General features: G+C 43.4%; 1 protein-coding gene across 1 annotated transcript; it reads right to left on the minus strand.

The window, feature by feature from the left end:
• Positions 1 to 2,565: 2,565 nt before the first annotated feature.
• On the minus strand, positions 2,566 to 16,374 carry LOC120502848 (alcohol dehydrogenase class-3-like). Its single transcript, XM_039710767.1, has 8 exons — positions 16,276 to 16,374; positions 15,677 to 15,818; positions 15,492 to 15,579; positions 6,446 to 6,665; positions 5,671 to 5,931; positions 4,802 to 4,937; positions 3,825 to 3,963; positions 2,566 to 2,869 (listed from the first exon to the last, which is right to left on the minus strand). Exons 1-8 carry the CDS (start codon positions 16,372 to 16,374, stop codon positions 2,845 to 2,847), a joined length of 1,110 nt encoding a protein of 369 aa, XP_039566701.1. The 3' UTR covers positions 2,566 to 2,844.

A 16,374-nucleotide genomic window follows, 5' to 3' on the forward strand; every position in this document is an offset into this window, starting at 1 on the left:
GTAGTGAGTTTATACTAGTGCAGTATTTTTAAATGAGTGGAAAGCTTAGTTGGCATCTACACCAGATCTTGCAACATAAGAGGGTACATCAGCCTTGAGAGCAAAATTTATTAAATAAAAATATTAAGAAAAACTATTTTTTTCACCTATCTAGCTGTGTCTTTGCTTGACCATGACATACTAGACTTGTGCTGACTGGATTGTGGAATTAACTATTTTTATTCTTACCTAAGTTGCTATCCACTTAAATAAAAGATCCTAACTTAAATCTACTTCTTAATTACATTTTTTAGCAATTGTATACACTTTTACCAAAAACACAATCCTGCAGTTAGTTCTGAATCAATCTATTAATGTATTTTCCCCTTACTGTTGTAACGGGAAAACACATTAAAATTACTTATTTTACTGTAAGTCAGTGTGGAAATTCTTCATGCTGTTTCTGCAACTTGACTTGAATATTTAAGGAGAGAAGTTTTGGCAGATGGTGCTGAGTAACAGCAGGAGGAGAGTGGCCAGCCTGCATGTTTTACATGGCAGCCAGCAGAGGACATGCACATTTCATTCACAGTGCATGTGCAATACAATACAGTACCTTGATCACCAAAAATGGGGTAGAAGCTCTTGGCTTTGAGTCCCTTGGTTTGCTGAACAACTTCAAAAAAAGCCTATTTCAAACATGCTCCATTCAATCAAAAGCTTTGCAGGATGAAGTAATGGCTGGGACATCAACTCCTCAGGCTGGGAAGAAGCTGCATGTCTTTGACCCAAGCACTCTGGTATCACTACATTTCTTTGTTGTTGGTATTACAGCCTGGCTTCCCACAAACACTGAGATGCAGATTCTCTGAAGTAATAATGAAATGCAGACGAGATTGTGTGTTCTTGATCTAGTCTGTGCAGCACAGAGGAACAGCTGTTCCAGTGTAAGTATGTTAAGTGTGTTAGATCCAGCTGGGGGGTGCTTTGCCAGGTTAGCTAGCATTGCATTGATACCATCTTCTAATTATGGAGTACTGTCACTGGAACAGCTTAACAGCAAGTTTTCTACTGGATTTTCTGATGTTCAACCAGCCTTCCTGGAGCTACAAGGTACTGAGAGTCACTTCATTGCTGGGCTAAAGGGCTCAGTTTTGTGTTAGCAATTCAGTTTTTATTTCCTCCTGATACTCAAAATTGAATTCTTATGACATTCACATTCATTCTTTACTGTCTGAAATGAAGTAGAAATGCAGTACCTCAGCTATTTTCAGAATGCTGTAGGGAATATTTTTTAATGAGAGATGGAAAAGATGTAATTGTCCCAGTTGTATAGCAATGGCTTGGAGTAATTGTTGGTGGTGAGAGGGAATTTTTTCTAATAAGATTACTGTTTGCATTCTGTGTCTCTGCTAGAAGTTGTTTTGACCAGGGTTCTTTAAAACATGAAACTTCTCAATCAGTGTCCTTGATTCGCTGAAAAACACTGAGTTTCTATGTAGCTAACTTTTAACTGGCTAGGCTGTCTCTGCTTTGCAGTCTATTTTCTGCTATTTCTCTATGTTTTGTGGATGTGAGGCACTGATTGCAGGTTTCAGTACAAAAAGAACTTTATCCAGTCAGCTCACTTCACCTAGAGTTAAGATTCTGTGTCTCTGCTAGAAGTTGTTTTGACCAGGGTTCTTTAAAACATGAAACTTCTCAATCAGTGTCCTTGATTCGCTGAAAAACACTGAGTTTCTATGTAGCTAACCTTTAACTGGCTGGGCTGTCTCTGCTTTTGCTCTATTTTCTGCTATTTCTCTATGTTTTATGGATGTGAGGCACTGATTGCAGGTTTCAGTACAAAAAGAACCTTATCCGGTCAGCTCACTTCACCTAGAATTAAGAAAAACCTGCAACTCCACAACTGAGACTTAACCCCTCCTCCTCCAACAAAAAAATCCCAGAAAACCCTGAAGCCATCATCCAGCAATGTTCTCTCTTGTTTCCCTGCAGCCCTCAAGAGCAGATCTGCTCTAATAGTAGTATTTCCTGCTTCAATGGCATGATCAGGTTTCTGACTAGAGGTGACAATCCCATGCTGTTTGTCTTTGCAGTGTTGGCTGCAAAGTGTGCTTTATTTGCCAGTAAGTTAAGGGAATGGGACAACTGTCCTACTGAAGCCTTGGAGGACACTACCAGAGCAAGTGACCAGAGCAGTTTGTGCCATGACCTTTACAAGAGGCTGCCAAAGAGACCAGTGAGAAATAAGGCAGAACAGGGACCACCCCAGTCAACATGGGTACCCCTAGACAACACAGTCTCTGCTCTACATTTGGCTTCAAGCTTGAGCTGGATGCTACAATCCACTGTAGTCTCAGAATAGCCTCAGAAACTTGACAAGTTCTGGCCCCTCTCAGCACAGTTGCAGCAAATGCATGCTGCTTCTCACCCCTGTGCTTAGCTGTGCCTTGTGCAGTGAATCCCACATCATTTGCTGCAGACTCTGCAGAGCACTCCCACATACACACTGTGAAATCACTAGAAGAAAACAAGTAAGACACAGCAATCACAGTCACTCTTAATGCTAAATAACTCCAGCACTGGGTTTAGAAATAAGCTTTTATTAAGTAGATTTGAGTTAGCCACTGTTGAATTTGAAGAACGAGTACAGAAACAGAAGTTCCATAATCAGGACTAATTCCATAATGCTATTCAGTGGTTAACAATTTTTTATTTAGTAGCCAGAATGCTCACCCTAAAATACATGGTCTTCCTAGTCCCAGTGAATTTTCAGTTGCTTGATTCTATCTTCTATCAAAAATTCCATTATGAAAAGGCAGTTAGCATGGTGCTGGCCAATTAGAAGATCCACATTAGGCTCTAAAATTTCAGGACAGTTCGAATGCTTAAAAGAAAAAAGAAAATAAAAATTACCAAGAAGTCAATTTTCTCCCCATCTCTCCTGTCACTTTCACTGCTGAGACACATTTTTTAACTTCTAGCTTTTGTAACAAATGAAGTCATGCTTATGCCTATAGTATTTATTAAAAATCTAGGATTATGCTAGATTATGTTCTGTTCAGAATTTTTTGTCTCTCCTCCAGCAAAATAAATTGCAAATCTGTTCAAACGAGGTGTCAGCTTTCAGTAGCTAGCCAAGATTGACCAGGAGCAGTAATATTTACAGGCATTCTCCCTTCTGTCTATTTGCAAAAGGTTAGGTAGCTTTGATTATTAGTTTCCTAGCTCATGTATGAATAAAACACTGAAATGATGCTGAAGTTCATAACTGAGAGGGGGATCAACTGCTGGATGAAATTTGCATAAATGCAGTGATTCCAGTTGTAACAAATACAGTCAACTGATTTATCCAAAATAGAATCCATATGAGCTAGAGCAGATAGAGCTAGTACTTTCTCCAGAGTTATATACAATAGATAGATATAGACTGACATCAAATTCAAAGACCATGCTGGTTTCTGGAGAGAATGGTCATAAGTAATTGTCTGTCTGCAGAGGGAGGAACCTAAATATTAGTGAATATGTAATCTTCAGTCTCTTTAAATTCCTTATAATAAGGGAGAATGTTTTAGCAATGGTGAAAGCCTGAGACTGACCTGTCCCCTTTACCAGCTTTATATCTGTATTTCTCTTTTACACTGCTGCTTGCTTTTTACAGTGTGCCTGTGTTTTGGCACACACTTGGAAGCTCAAAGAGCGTGTTTCTATCAGAATCAATGCGTGTGGTATGTGTCACCCTTTAGCTTCCCTGTTTAAAACATGACAGTGGGCAGGGAACCTGTACTTTGACAGTGTCTGATCAAGAAGTCTTTTATACCTTTCAGTACTGTGAATATTACCTTTTTCCTGAATGCATCAGCTCAAAAGCCTCATTGATTTTGTCGAAAGGCAGCATGTGAGTTACAAATTCATCAACCTTGATCTTTTTGGACATGTATTCAGTCACCAGTTTTGGTACATTGTCTACACTCTTCCAGCCTGAAAGAAGGAAAACATGCCTTGTTTCCCTTTTCCACCCATCTCAGAAAATATAAAACACAGCCCTAACACAGAACTTGTATGATCAATATGAAAAGGAGCAGCGATGAGTGACATGTTTGTCCCTCCTCTGGAGGTCTGGCAAAAGCACACATCATCCAAACACACACAAGTGTTGATGAAAAATCTTTCACTAAAAATCTTGCACTAGTTGTTCCAGCATTCAACATGAACAGCAGCCCACACCTAGGAAAGTATACACAAGGCATCTCTGTCAGGCCCCCCCAATCCAGTAAGTTTTGTATTGGACAAAGCAGTAATAATACAGCATCTGAAACTGAACTTCCATCAACTTCAGCAATTACTGAATTCCCCAAAAAAAGAACTCAATGTGGTTTTGAGTTGACAGAAGAAAATGTGTATCAAGCACTTGTTCCCTTTCTATCTTAAAGGTCTTTATAGCACATTGTAATGTTGGCCCTACAATTCACTTAGTGGTTAAGCAACACAAACATACTGATGTGAGTTCCCATTCCCCAGAGACTAGATCCTTTCACTGGACCAAACCTTCACCTGGTGGCCAAGTAGTCTCCCAACCCCACTCCTTTCATAGTCAGTAGCATATAGATGTATTTACTCTTCAAAATAAGTTACATCTCATACCAATGTGTTAATCCATACCCTGTCTGTAGGAATAACAGATTTTAAGAGCCTTTATCTTATTTATGGATAGTCTGTCAATAGTACATCTCTTACACAAGCAAAGTCAAGGGGGTGTAATCTTCCCAGCTTTAGCCCAGAGTAAATTATTTTTATCCCCACAGCAAGAGAGAGTTACCTCCAAACGCGGTCCCTTTCCACGTCCTCCCAGTTACGAGCTGGAATGGCCGTGTGGCGATCTCCTGGCCAGCAGCTGCCACTCCCACTATCACACTGAGTCCCCAGCCTTTGTGGCAGGCTTCCAGGGCAGCCCTCTTCATGGACAGACAGAACAAAGCAGGGTGTTTATTGCTAAGGTTTACACTGCCTGGACTGGTAGCACTTCCTTTCCCCCAATTAATGAATTGCCACATCAGCATTTAAGGAACAGTAAATATAATGTAATTTTCAGTATATTTTCCATCAGTTCAGATTCCCTTACACTGTTAAAGGTTCACTTTGCACTTTTTATATTCTATCTAGCTTTCAGAGAAGTCACTCTGAACTCCCACTGAGAGTCAAGATAAACTGTAATCACAGAACATATTACCAACAGTTAGGAATGCTACTGTAATTCCTGAAAACCTTGCATTACATTTAGTAATACAAAAAACCTTAGCATTACGTTTAATAATACTTCTGCATTTCCAAAGGTGAAATGAATTACTTGAGAAATTAGGGAAATGCAGAATGATCTTTAAGATTGTACTGCTCATTGCATGATATACTTTATCTGAGTTTTGCTAATTTCAACTGTCAGCACAGAGAAACTCAGGATCTCAAAAAAGTCTGATTAAGGACAAAACATGTTTTTCAACCCAAGTAGTAACAGCTGCTTCCATTATATAATTAGGATTGAGCGTAAATTGTCCTTTTGAGTCATAGTAGTTATCACTACTAAGAAAAAAAAGGTCAGTGAGTGTGGCAGGTTTTGTGCTAAGCAGCTGATGTTGCTGTTGAGCTGAATTGGTCCCTTCCTGCACGTGCTCCTGTTGGTCAAGCACTCACCATGACTCCGACGTTTCCGATGCACTCAAACGAGTAATCCACGCCACCATCGGTCATCTCAACCAGAACCTCCTGGATGGGCTTCTTGGAGTCTTGGGGGCTGATGCACTCAGTAGCTCCAAACTCTTTGGCTTTGGCATACTTATCCTTGTTAATGTCAACGCCAATGATCCGGGATGCTCCTGCTATTTTGCAGCCCATAATAACCGCCAGCCCAACTCCTCCCAAACCAAACACAGCACACGTAGAGCCAGGCTCCACCTAGGAGTAAGAAAGGAGTCATGAGCAGCAGAAAAAATTCATCCTTCCAGGGGAAGAGGAAATGCAGGTTAAGGAGGCTGTAATAAAGGAAAAAATGGAAGCAAATATACATGGCTATGAGATTTTATAGACAAGGGAAACTATATAAAAATTTAATTCTAAAAGCTCTTCAGGCACTAAGCCTTTTCTTTTGCCTGAAGACTCATGCCCACACACCCACCACCTCTGTCTGACCCTGAGCTTCACACTATCAGAATGACTTGCAGCAAGATGAACACGAACTGGAAAAGCAATTCATATATAGGTGCTACCAAAAGGGATGCAGAAGACTCCACCTGAATTCCCTCCAAAGGGCAACAGGTTCTTCTAACCTGATCTGGCCTCTTATGGGGAAGTTAGAAATTCTTAGCTAAACTTAATCAGTTGAAGGCGAAGAGGAACACAGATTTGGTACATCCCATTTACAGCCCTAGTGTAGTTGCTAGGCTGTGTGTGCCACAAGCCCAGCCTTTACCTTAGCAGTGTTGACAGCAGCCCCATAGCCCGTGGAGATGCCACAGCCCAGCAGGCACACTTTATCCAGAGGTGCTGCAGGATCTATCTTGGCTACGGAGATATCAGCCACCACGGTGTACTCAGAGAAGGTGCTGGTCCCCATGAAGTGGTAAATCTGCTTTCCCTTGCAGGAGAATCTGCTGGTACCATCAGGCATGACTCCTTTCCCTTGAGTAATTCTTGAGGCAAAGACAGGAAAGTGCAGAGTTTTAAGCAGCAAATATTCTCACCAGACAGAATCCACTAAGCAGCACAGAGAGGCAGCTGCATACTTGCACTTTTATATTTTGACCACTTCAATAACCCTAGAAGTTCACAGAAGTGAGATGCTAAACTCCTAAAACTTCATGCAGTTAATTCCTCCAGGGAAAAACTGAAAGAAATGGACTTTATTCACATGTTGACCTTGTTAGTTACCAATGCTAACTACTTGTGCCACATCACCACACCACTTGGCCTCCTTCAGTATCCTCCCTTTGAATAACACACATCAGTTATGTCATTAGGGCTTTTTTTGAGTTTGGGAGATTTTTTTTTTCAGAACAGGAGCTGCAAATTTATCTGGGAAGCAGGTGTTAAGGAAAAAAAAGAGCTGTCCATACAATTTTTACCACTTGAAAGCTTTGGTGTTCACTCCTAACAGCTAAATTCCCTGAAGTGCTTCCCTTCAGTATGGATTAAATATGGAGTCAGAGCATTTATGTTTTCCAACCTGTGGACACGAGGTAGTAGTTTGCACCTTAATATACATGAAAAGAGAGAAACAGTTTTATTTGAGGGAAGAATAGAATTTTTAAGGAAGACTTTTTTAAAGAAAAAAATTGCCTGACTCCTGAAACACCTACTTTCCAAGTCATTAAATGATGCATTAACAGATTGATTCTTCAATGAAAACTCCTGTCAATTACTTTTGCTAACTACAGCAGGTATACACTGAACAAATACTATAGCATGTGTCAAAGTTATACACACCTTATCTTCTGGCACAGGTTTGTTTTAGGATTCTTACAGAACTTGCACTCTCCACACTGAGGGATGTATAGAGGGATAACAGTGTCCCCTAAGGAAAAAAAATATTTTGTGTCTAGTTATGGAGTCAAGCAAGGCATTCTGAAAAAAAAGTGAAGTTACTTGATTCTGCATGTTTTTCTGTGAGCTTGAGTTCACTTAAAACCTTTGTGTACTAAAAGCTGTTTATGGTATACAGAAATCCTGGCTGAGCAGACAACCCATCTGAAATTCATCATTCCAGAACAAGTAGCAATGTTACTGTGAAACAAAACAACCCCAAATCAACAGTGAACAACAAGACTAAACACTTTAAGCCTTTTAATTAAATCAACAGATAAAAACTATAATTTGAAAAAATAATAAACCCCCCAACCCTCACCTCCACCTCCTCAATAGAAAGAGGTTTACCTGCCTCCCAGGCAACAGCAGCCTTGCATTTAATAACCTAAAATACAAGAACAAGAAAAAAAAAAAAGAGGACATCTGTTGTATGGTTCATTTAAAATAATTCTTGTTCAGCTAAGTGAGAAAATAAAAGCAGCACTACTGGCTTTTGGAACGAATCCCAGATCTGAAATTCATAATTTCAACACAAAGGTTTAATTGCTCCACATTTGCTTCAGGAAGCTAAACAATAATGAGCAAGCCAAGATCTGAAATTTGGATGTCATTCTCTCACTGTGTAAAAAATATAATAAGCCTGGGAGTACTTGGGAGACACACTGCAGTGAAGGGAGCAACATGAATGGAAAGGCTGCATAACAAAACTGGTGGTTTAAAATCCAAGACTGCCATTCATTTCAGGTATGTTCATTAAACACAATGCTTGAAGTTGGAAAGTTCAGAAAGGGAACTGTGGAGACCCACATCAAGACTGAATTTCCTGTTCCTGATCAGGTTTCCAAGTAGGATTCCAGCAAGGAGATGCAGCTGACATGCAGAGCCCCCAGGGATGCAGAGGGACCAGAGGGACTTTGCTATAAGGCTCTAACACCTCTGCAGTGGCCAAAGGCATCACTGCTAGCAAGTCTCCCCTCACTGCTCCCAGTGCCACAACAAATCCTGCTCTGCAAGCATCTGGGTTACCCTTAGAGGTTGGTTTCATGAAGACGGCAAGGTCTAAACCATTGCAATTAGAAATATAAATCAAGAGAAGAACATTACATTTTGTGCGTTCAAAATAGCTGTGGTGTTCCCATGGAATGCTTGAAAGAGAGGATTAATGTAAATTCCCAAGATCAACAATACAGTCACTCTGCCTTTTTGAAATTTCACTTGCTGGAAGAAATAACAGTGCCAAGACCACCTTTTGAGCTTACCAGCTCTCCTTCATCACCTGTGATCAGGAGAAAATAATGGCTAGTCTATGCCCTTCTGTGGTATTTCTGCTGTACTATAAACATTACTAGGCTTTGCCAGAGCCAGTTAAAATCCTCGCTGTACCTGTGACAGCAGAACTTAGATACTTACCTTGGCTTAAATTTGGTAAAATAAATACTACTGACCCAAAAAGCTTTGTAACAGAAAACAGGTACCTATTCCAACAGCCAGTAGGGGTCCAAATTAGACAGAAACACCCCTAACTAGAACCATGAAATCTTGCCCTACTTTTTAATACAAGGGTAAATGTTACAAAAACGCACGGAATGTGCCATAGCAACTAACTGTGGACTCACAATGTGAGCCATCGGTCATAATCTCTAAATCTACCAAAGATTTTGCCAGAAAATCTAAATTCAAAGCACAAAGTGCAAGGGGAGCCATCATTCAGTAAATCATTTACTGGTTTTCAATCCATCCCCTCATCCTCCCCTCATTAAGTCATCACTTGTTCTTGCATGGGAGACTGCGCATTCCTAAAATTTGATTTCCACAAGCTTAGTTAAACACAAAATTAAAGACAGAGAGAATAAAAGAAGTCTCCTTACAGGATAAATTCTGATCATCTAAAACTAACAGTATGTATCTGGAAGCACATTTTGAAATAGTAATTTCTGATCCAGTTCATCCAGCCACAAAGGCCCCAGGACTATTCAGAGTGGGTATCAGGAAAGTCCCGTCTTTTTCTGCTCTGTTATTATTCACAGCTTTACAGTGTTGCTTTGCTGAAAATCTTAAAGCCAACAGCTGGAAATAAAAAACTGGAAATAAAAACCAAAACACCAACTTCCAGCATTCTTCATTTCCTCTGTTACCACGCTAGCACTGGAGCACAGTTGTTGGGTTGCTTGTGGCTATATGCACACCATCAGCTATCCCAGTGGGGACGAAACCGAGCTCTGGCAGCGACAGAAGCTGCTCCAAACCCAGCGCCAGCCTGGAGCAGCTTCAGCGTCCGAGCCACCGACCCCGCTCGGGCCCCGGGCACTGACCGCCTGCACAGAACTCGGAGAAATACTGGCAGAAGGTCTGGGCTATCGCTCTGTTCCTACAGCCATGCGGCAAACGTGCCAGAAGTGGCTTTGTGAGCAGGCAGGGTCATGTTTTACCCCTTCTTTCCAGGTCGCACCTGCCCGAAGCCCGCAGGAAACCACGCAACCCCCAAGGTGTTCTGCTGGTTCCTGCACCGCCGCGACCCAGGAGCAGCCCTCAGACCCACAGGACGCGCACGGGGGTCGAGTACAACACAGGGCGGGGAAAAAACGCGTGTTTTCCTTCCTAATCCTGCAAACACTCACAGCCGGAGCCTCCCACGCCAAAGCAGCGGCACCGACTCCGCCGCACGCCTCACACGCGTGGGGCACAGCGCGGAGGCGCCCGGGCAGCCCCGGCTCTCGCCAGCGCTGGGCGGGAGCGGCCACGGCGACCCCGGCCCGCGGCCCCGGCAGGGCAGGGCAGGACAGGACAGGGCAGGGCAGGGCAGGGCAGGGCGGGCTCGCCCGCCTCGTCCTGCCCGGTGCGGGACCCTCCGCCCGCCCGCCCCCGGGCGCCCTTCCCGCCGCGGAACGCAGACGCTCACCCCGCTCGCCATCGCGCACGGCTGCGGCTGCCAGCGGAAGGGGAAGGGGAACCCGCCTCCTTCCCCGCCGCCTCTCTCCCCGCCTCCCTCTCAGGGGCGGGCGAAAGAGCTGGCTCCTTCGTCCCTTTTTCACCTCCCGCCTTTGCAGGGCAGGGGTGCGCTGGATCTGTCACAAGCCCCTGTGGCGTTTTTCTTCCCGCAGACCGCGGTGCGGGCCAAGGTCTCTGTGTTTCCTGAGGGTGCCCGCAGTGTTGCCTTGCTGTGGGGCTCGGTTTGTGGCTGCTGACGGCCGCACCAGTGTTTTCCATCGCGGCTCCTCTAGTCCGGCCGGCAGATGGACATTACTGTGCCCGTGAGGGAGCGGGCCCGCTGTCCCGGCCGATGGGCCTGTTCCTGCCCACACCAGGTTGCCCAGATTCCTTCCCAGATAACGGGACTCCACGGCCTCCTCTGCGCCGCTCCCTGAGGGCCGCAGCAGTGCCTGGATGTGCCTGGGAATGCCGCCCTAGCTCCCGTTCTGGAGGTGCTGGTACCGCCTGTGTCCCACCTGGGCACAGGGGGAAGCTGACCGTGTCTGCAGAGCCATGTCCTTTGTGCCTGAATCTGTTCCTGGCTGGATAAACTGCAGTGGTGCAGGCTTTGCTGGGTGGCAGAGTGGAGGCAGCCCGCTGCCGGGGTGGGTGAAGGGATCTGCAGTGGGATGGGAATTTTGACTGGGCTTCTTGACATTCCATCCAGCAGCCTTTGAAGCAAAGGAGCTATTGCGGCAAGGTGGGATCATTCACTGGCTCATGCTGTTGTTTCATTTTCCAAAAAAAGGTTTTCTCCAGGTAGGGTAGGAAAGGCTTCTTGTGAGGTCTGCAGACTTGATTGTGTAAGATGAGGGGAACAGTTCTGCCGTGAGCTGTTGGGATTTTCCACAAGAGGTGATGGTGCTTGAGGAATGGCAGGATGTAACTGAGTCCCCCCCAGTAAGAAAGGGAATTTTTATTTTTCAGTGACATGCTAACAAAAGCTTAGGAAATACCACAGACAGACAACAGCACAAGCATGTGGAAAATTAGAAACAGGACATAAGCAACTATGGCATTTAGTAAATATCATGAAAGCAACATAACATTTAATAACAAAACTAAAATGAGAAACTAAATCTGTAGGATCATGAATGCTGACGTGGAACTGGAAGGTAATTTGGCCAGTGAGGGTGCTATACAGATTCCACACCCTGTTGAAATCAACACAGGCCTTGTCCATTTCCTTGGTTAAATCCATCTCTGCCAACCTCTCCTGCTAATTTCATGCTCTTGGCCACCCCTGGTTTGTCAGTGCTTCCAAAAAGCCTCCAAGCATTTTATGTTTAGATAAACTCCAAAGATGCTCTGCCTTTTTTTGTATCTTTGACATTCTGAACATTATAGGCACTGATTCTGGTGGACAAAGGGACAGATACTTAAATCAGACCTGTTTAACACTCATTGTCCCGTTTCAGAGATGAAAGAGGTTGTTTATTTTTTCATCTTTCCTTCCCTTGCAGTATTGTGATGCTGCCCCCAATCCTGCTTTGGAAGCCCCTGGACACTCTAAGTGGTTTTGCAACTTTCTTTCTGTACTCAGCACCATGCAAGCAAATCAAGTTACCGCTCCATGATCTTGACTAAACTATCCATGCTTTGTCACATGTTTCAGGTTTATGTAGGTAAGCTCTGTAGGAGAGGACTTCCACTGCTGCTCTGAATTTTCCATTTGTTTGGTTTTGGTGTTGTTCTATCAGGTGTTACATGTTAATCAGGAACATCAGCTCGGATGGGGAAGAGGGCTTGGAAGCACTCTGAGCATGTGGGAGGGAGACCTGGCAATCATGTTCTTGTTTGGTGGATGTGGTCTGTCAAGTGGGAAGAAAAGTCCAAAACAACTAGGGATTGGTATTACATTTTTTTCCTTTTTTTTTTTTTTTTAAATTTAAACTGTCTTATTATGCTTAGCCTAGAGGCATTAATTTTTTAGTGAGTTTTTTTCTGTACCTTAGTTTAACTTTGAAGCACAAACAGATCACTTGCAAGCTTGGCAGGCAGTGGATGGCTGAATGAAGGTGCAAGTGCTGTGCCAGGGTGCCCATCCTGGGACAGTGTGCCAGTGGCAGAAGCTGGCTGTGTGGCTCCCTCAGAAGGAGGAGCTGGTGCTTTGGCACTGGAGCTGCTGGCTGCAGCCTCACACTGAGGAACAGATTGGCAGGGCACAGGGAGGCTGGAGCAGACTGACAAGTCTACCCAGAAGCAAAAATAAAATGCATTAATGCAAACATTGCCTGGTCTGTTTTCCCCAAGCTGATATGGTCCTACATTGACCCACAGGTAATTTCCCTTCTATTAATACTCTTAATTTTCCAAATCAAAACAGTAGTTTTGATAGAAATATTTCATTAGAGCAACCCTCTTAGAGCTGGGATAACAAGTTCCAGCAGTGGATGCTTGAGTGTAACTCTCTTTTTGTGGGGCATTGCTCTCAAAACCATCCTTTTGAATTCTGATTTAAGTTTCCTGCATTTTTCTGTGAAGTACTGGAGGATAATACTTGTGCTCAAAAAATGCTCAAACCTGGTTGGTATTTCTTTGGATAATTCTTAGGCAATTGCAATATTTTGTAAACATAAATATAAATAAATATAAATATTATCTGGTAATTCAAGAAATGGTTGGTTCCAAAGGAAAAACTTTAGGAATAATTTTACTAATTGATCCTAGTATAATTCTAAACTATACTGGAGTAAAATAACTTTTCAAAACAAATCTGTTGTATTTAAAATAAGTGCAAAAGTGACCATGACAGTTTTGCAGTAGAGACACATGAAGTTGGGATGCTGAAAGATGTTTAATATTTTAGATATAGAAATAAGTATTTTGGGGAGTTTTGTGATTAAATACTCTCAGGTATCTGCATTCACTGAAAACCAAATAAAACACAAAAAGCTGATCTAATAAGTGCATATTTGAATATGTTAATATTAAAATAACTATGCAAGGGAAATTTGAAAGATTAAAATGGTGAAAGAGTTGTGCTATCACCTCCTTCTTTGCACTCAGCAGCATTTTCTTCTGGTTTGTCTTTGCTTTCAAAGCAAATGTAATTATTTGGCCAGCTGTGAAACAAGTGATGTTTAGGAATCAAGCAGAGTTTGAGGAGCTCTCTAATTATCTGCTAAAATCTGAAGTCCTGCCCAGTTAGTGATTGTTGGCAAAGGGACAGGAGGATCCCCGAGATCCAAGGCAGCATGCCCGGAGAGCAGGGAACGGTGACCACCAGGTGGCCCTGCTGCAGCAGAGAGCTCCTCAGTACTCAGAAGAGCTTATGCAATTTTTCACGTAACAACACTTCAAAAGAATTGGTAAAGTGCAAGTTACAATTTACTTCAGGCAGAATTTTTTTATACTGATGGAACTTTTTTTTCATCTCGGTCTAGAATTTTTCCAAAAAGGAAAAAAATTATTATCTTTTGTCCCAATCCTGCACAGATTTCTGTGTTTATATTTGTTAGACAGATACTTGGAAAATTGATTACATTTTTGACACTTGTCACCATATAAAGTTAAGACTGTGCAGATGCAGGTGCAGTATTAGGGAAACATGGTTTATTGGAAGTTCTTGGAGTTTTCTAAGTAGGGAAGTGCTAGAACTCAATTAATTAACATTTATTGAATTATATTGGTGTTGACTCATTACCGTTACTCTCAATTAATTAACATTTATTGAATTATATTGGTGTTGACTCATTACTGTCACTCTTGTTGTCATATGTTTGAAAAGTAGTTAGGAGAATTATAGCTAACTTTATGTCATGGCAGAGTGATATGTGCAGAAGGTACTAAAAATTGGTGGACAGGATGGGATGTGTTCACCTTCGATAACTCATTTGAATGTTCATGATATTCTGTGTAATTGCTGATTGTGCTGAGGGGTTTCCAGAAGTTCAAAGGGCTGTGGGATGTGATAAGTGTTGCACAAAAGAGGTCAAAAGGCATGATAGTGTTATGGCTCTGATGTTCAGCACTGAAAGAAGGATCCGTTTAGCAGAATGACCGTCTTGGACTGACAATCCTGTTCTTTGGGGAAGATTTTTCAAAGTTGTACTGTAACATACCATGGGACTTGGTGTGGAAAATATATTAAAAGGACAATAGCATATGCCAAAAGGGAACAGCATCCATGGATCCTGTATGAGTGTTACATCATTATAAGAAAGTTATCTACTGCTACATATGATATGCTTCAGAGCAGCATCAGGGATGGTTTCCCTGCTGGTCTTTGCTGGAAGCTACAGCATTCAGCCAGCTGAGATGGGGGAAGAGAGGAGAGGGCCCAGTCCACTGAGGGAGATGAAGGCGGGAGGTGGCAGCAGAGGAGGGCCAAAGGCCATTGGTCACTGCTGAGAATAACGATGTGGTGGAAGGCCTTCGATGTGAAGGGGAGCTCTTGCTCTTCTCTGGAAACATTTTTGATTGTCTGCACTGCGTGGGACAAGTTTAACAGAAACCTTTATTAGTACAAGCATTTTCCTGGGAGAGGCACAGGAAGAGCCTGGTTTTACCTGCACAGATGGGAGCCTGTGAGTCTCCAGCGGGAACAGGAGGAGGAGAAGGTTCCTTTTACACAGGAATGACCAGGTTGTGAGGGCAGCCGTGGGGTGATGAACACGCCTGAACACGAACCTTGGCTGTGTTGATGGCAGCCCCATAGCCTGTGGAAAACCCACAGCCAAACAAGCAGACTTTGTCCAGAGGTGCTGCAGCATCTATCTTGGCAACGGCGTATTCTGGGACCACGGTGTATTCTGCAAAGGTGCTGATCCACAGGAAGTGGTGGATCTGCTTCCCTCTGCAAGAGAAGCGGCTGGTCTTGTCTGGCAGGAGGTTTTGTGGTTCAGAGATACTGTGGGGAGATGCAAGTATTTGTATTTAACTGAGTGAAGCACTGATGGGGGTGTCAGATTTGTCCAAAAGTCAATCCCACATAGATGTAGGGGAAGGCAAAGTAAACTTACTGGGACTTCTGGCAGAAGTTGGATTCAGGATTCCGGCAGAAGCTGCATTCCCCACACTGAGGGAGGCAAAGGGGGATCACTTTGTCACCTGGAAGAAAACAATATCCCATATTAGGTGGCTCTAAGGATGCTGCTTGAGTGAGAGCTGATTCCTGGGCATGTGTTTGTGTGTGTGTGTCTGTTACCTGGTTTCACAGAAGTCACTCCTTCTCCGACGCTTTCCACAATTCCAGCTCCTTCATGGCCAGGAATAACTGGGAAGTCTGCGTTGGGAAAGCAGCCTTGCAGAAGGTGTTCATCTGTGCGACAGATGGCTGTGGCCACAAGCTATTTGGAGAGGAACAAGTAGATGTCCTTGCCTCTGTCTTACTCAGTTTATGGAAGCAATTTTCTCAGGGGTGTTATGATGCCCCTCAGTCAGTGCTGGCACTCTATGGCAGCACACAGAGCCCAGGCTGGGCTTTCCCCTTCTGCTCACTCTGGATGCTCCATGTGGCTTTCCTCTGCACTGAGCTGGAGGTGGAAATTGAAGGGAGGCCACAGTGTGGGTACCCGAGCCCTGTCCAGCAGAGCAATGGCTGGAGACAGGAATTCCTGTGTGACAGCTTAGACAAGAATTGGTCCAAAAAGGAGCCCCTGGCAGATGGTGCATTTGAGCCAAGGCAGCTCTGGACAATTAAAGCCTCCTGGAGAACAAAGATCCCTGAGTTTTACTGAAGGTATAACCGCAAGAAGAGCAATTCCCACAAGGAAGGAAGAAAAAATTATTGAAATGTATTTTTACCTTGATTCGGACTTCCCCTGCCTTTGGGGGTGCAACTTCCACCTCCTCAACAGAGAGTTTGCCCGTCCTCGGAGTCCCCTTTTTGCCAGGTTGGAACAT

Source organism: Passer montanus, unplaced genomic scaffold, assembly GCF_014805655.1.
Source record: "Passer montanus isolate IOZ18808 unplaced genomic scaffold, ASM1480565v1 scaffold23, whole genome shotgun sequence".
In the NCBI taxonomy this organism is placed as follows: domain Eukaryota; kingdom Metazoa; phylum Chordata; class Aves; order Passeriformes; family Passeridae; genus Passer; species Passer montanus.

Coding starts and splice junctions, on each gene's coding strand:
- LOC120502848 (XM_039710767.1), bottom strand. CDS start 16,374: ATGTTCCAACCTGGCAAAAAGGGGACTCCGAGGACGGGCAAACTCTCT. Junction 4,938..5,670: donor TCGGAAACGTCGGAGTCATG/GTGAGTGCTTGA, acceptor CTGTCCATGAAG/AGGGCTGCCCTGGAAGCCTG. Junction 3,964..4,801: donor GAAAGGGACCGCGTTTGGAG/GTAACTCTCTCT, acceptor TCCTTCTTTCAG/GCTGGAAGAGTGTAGACAAT.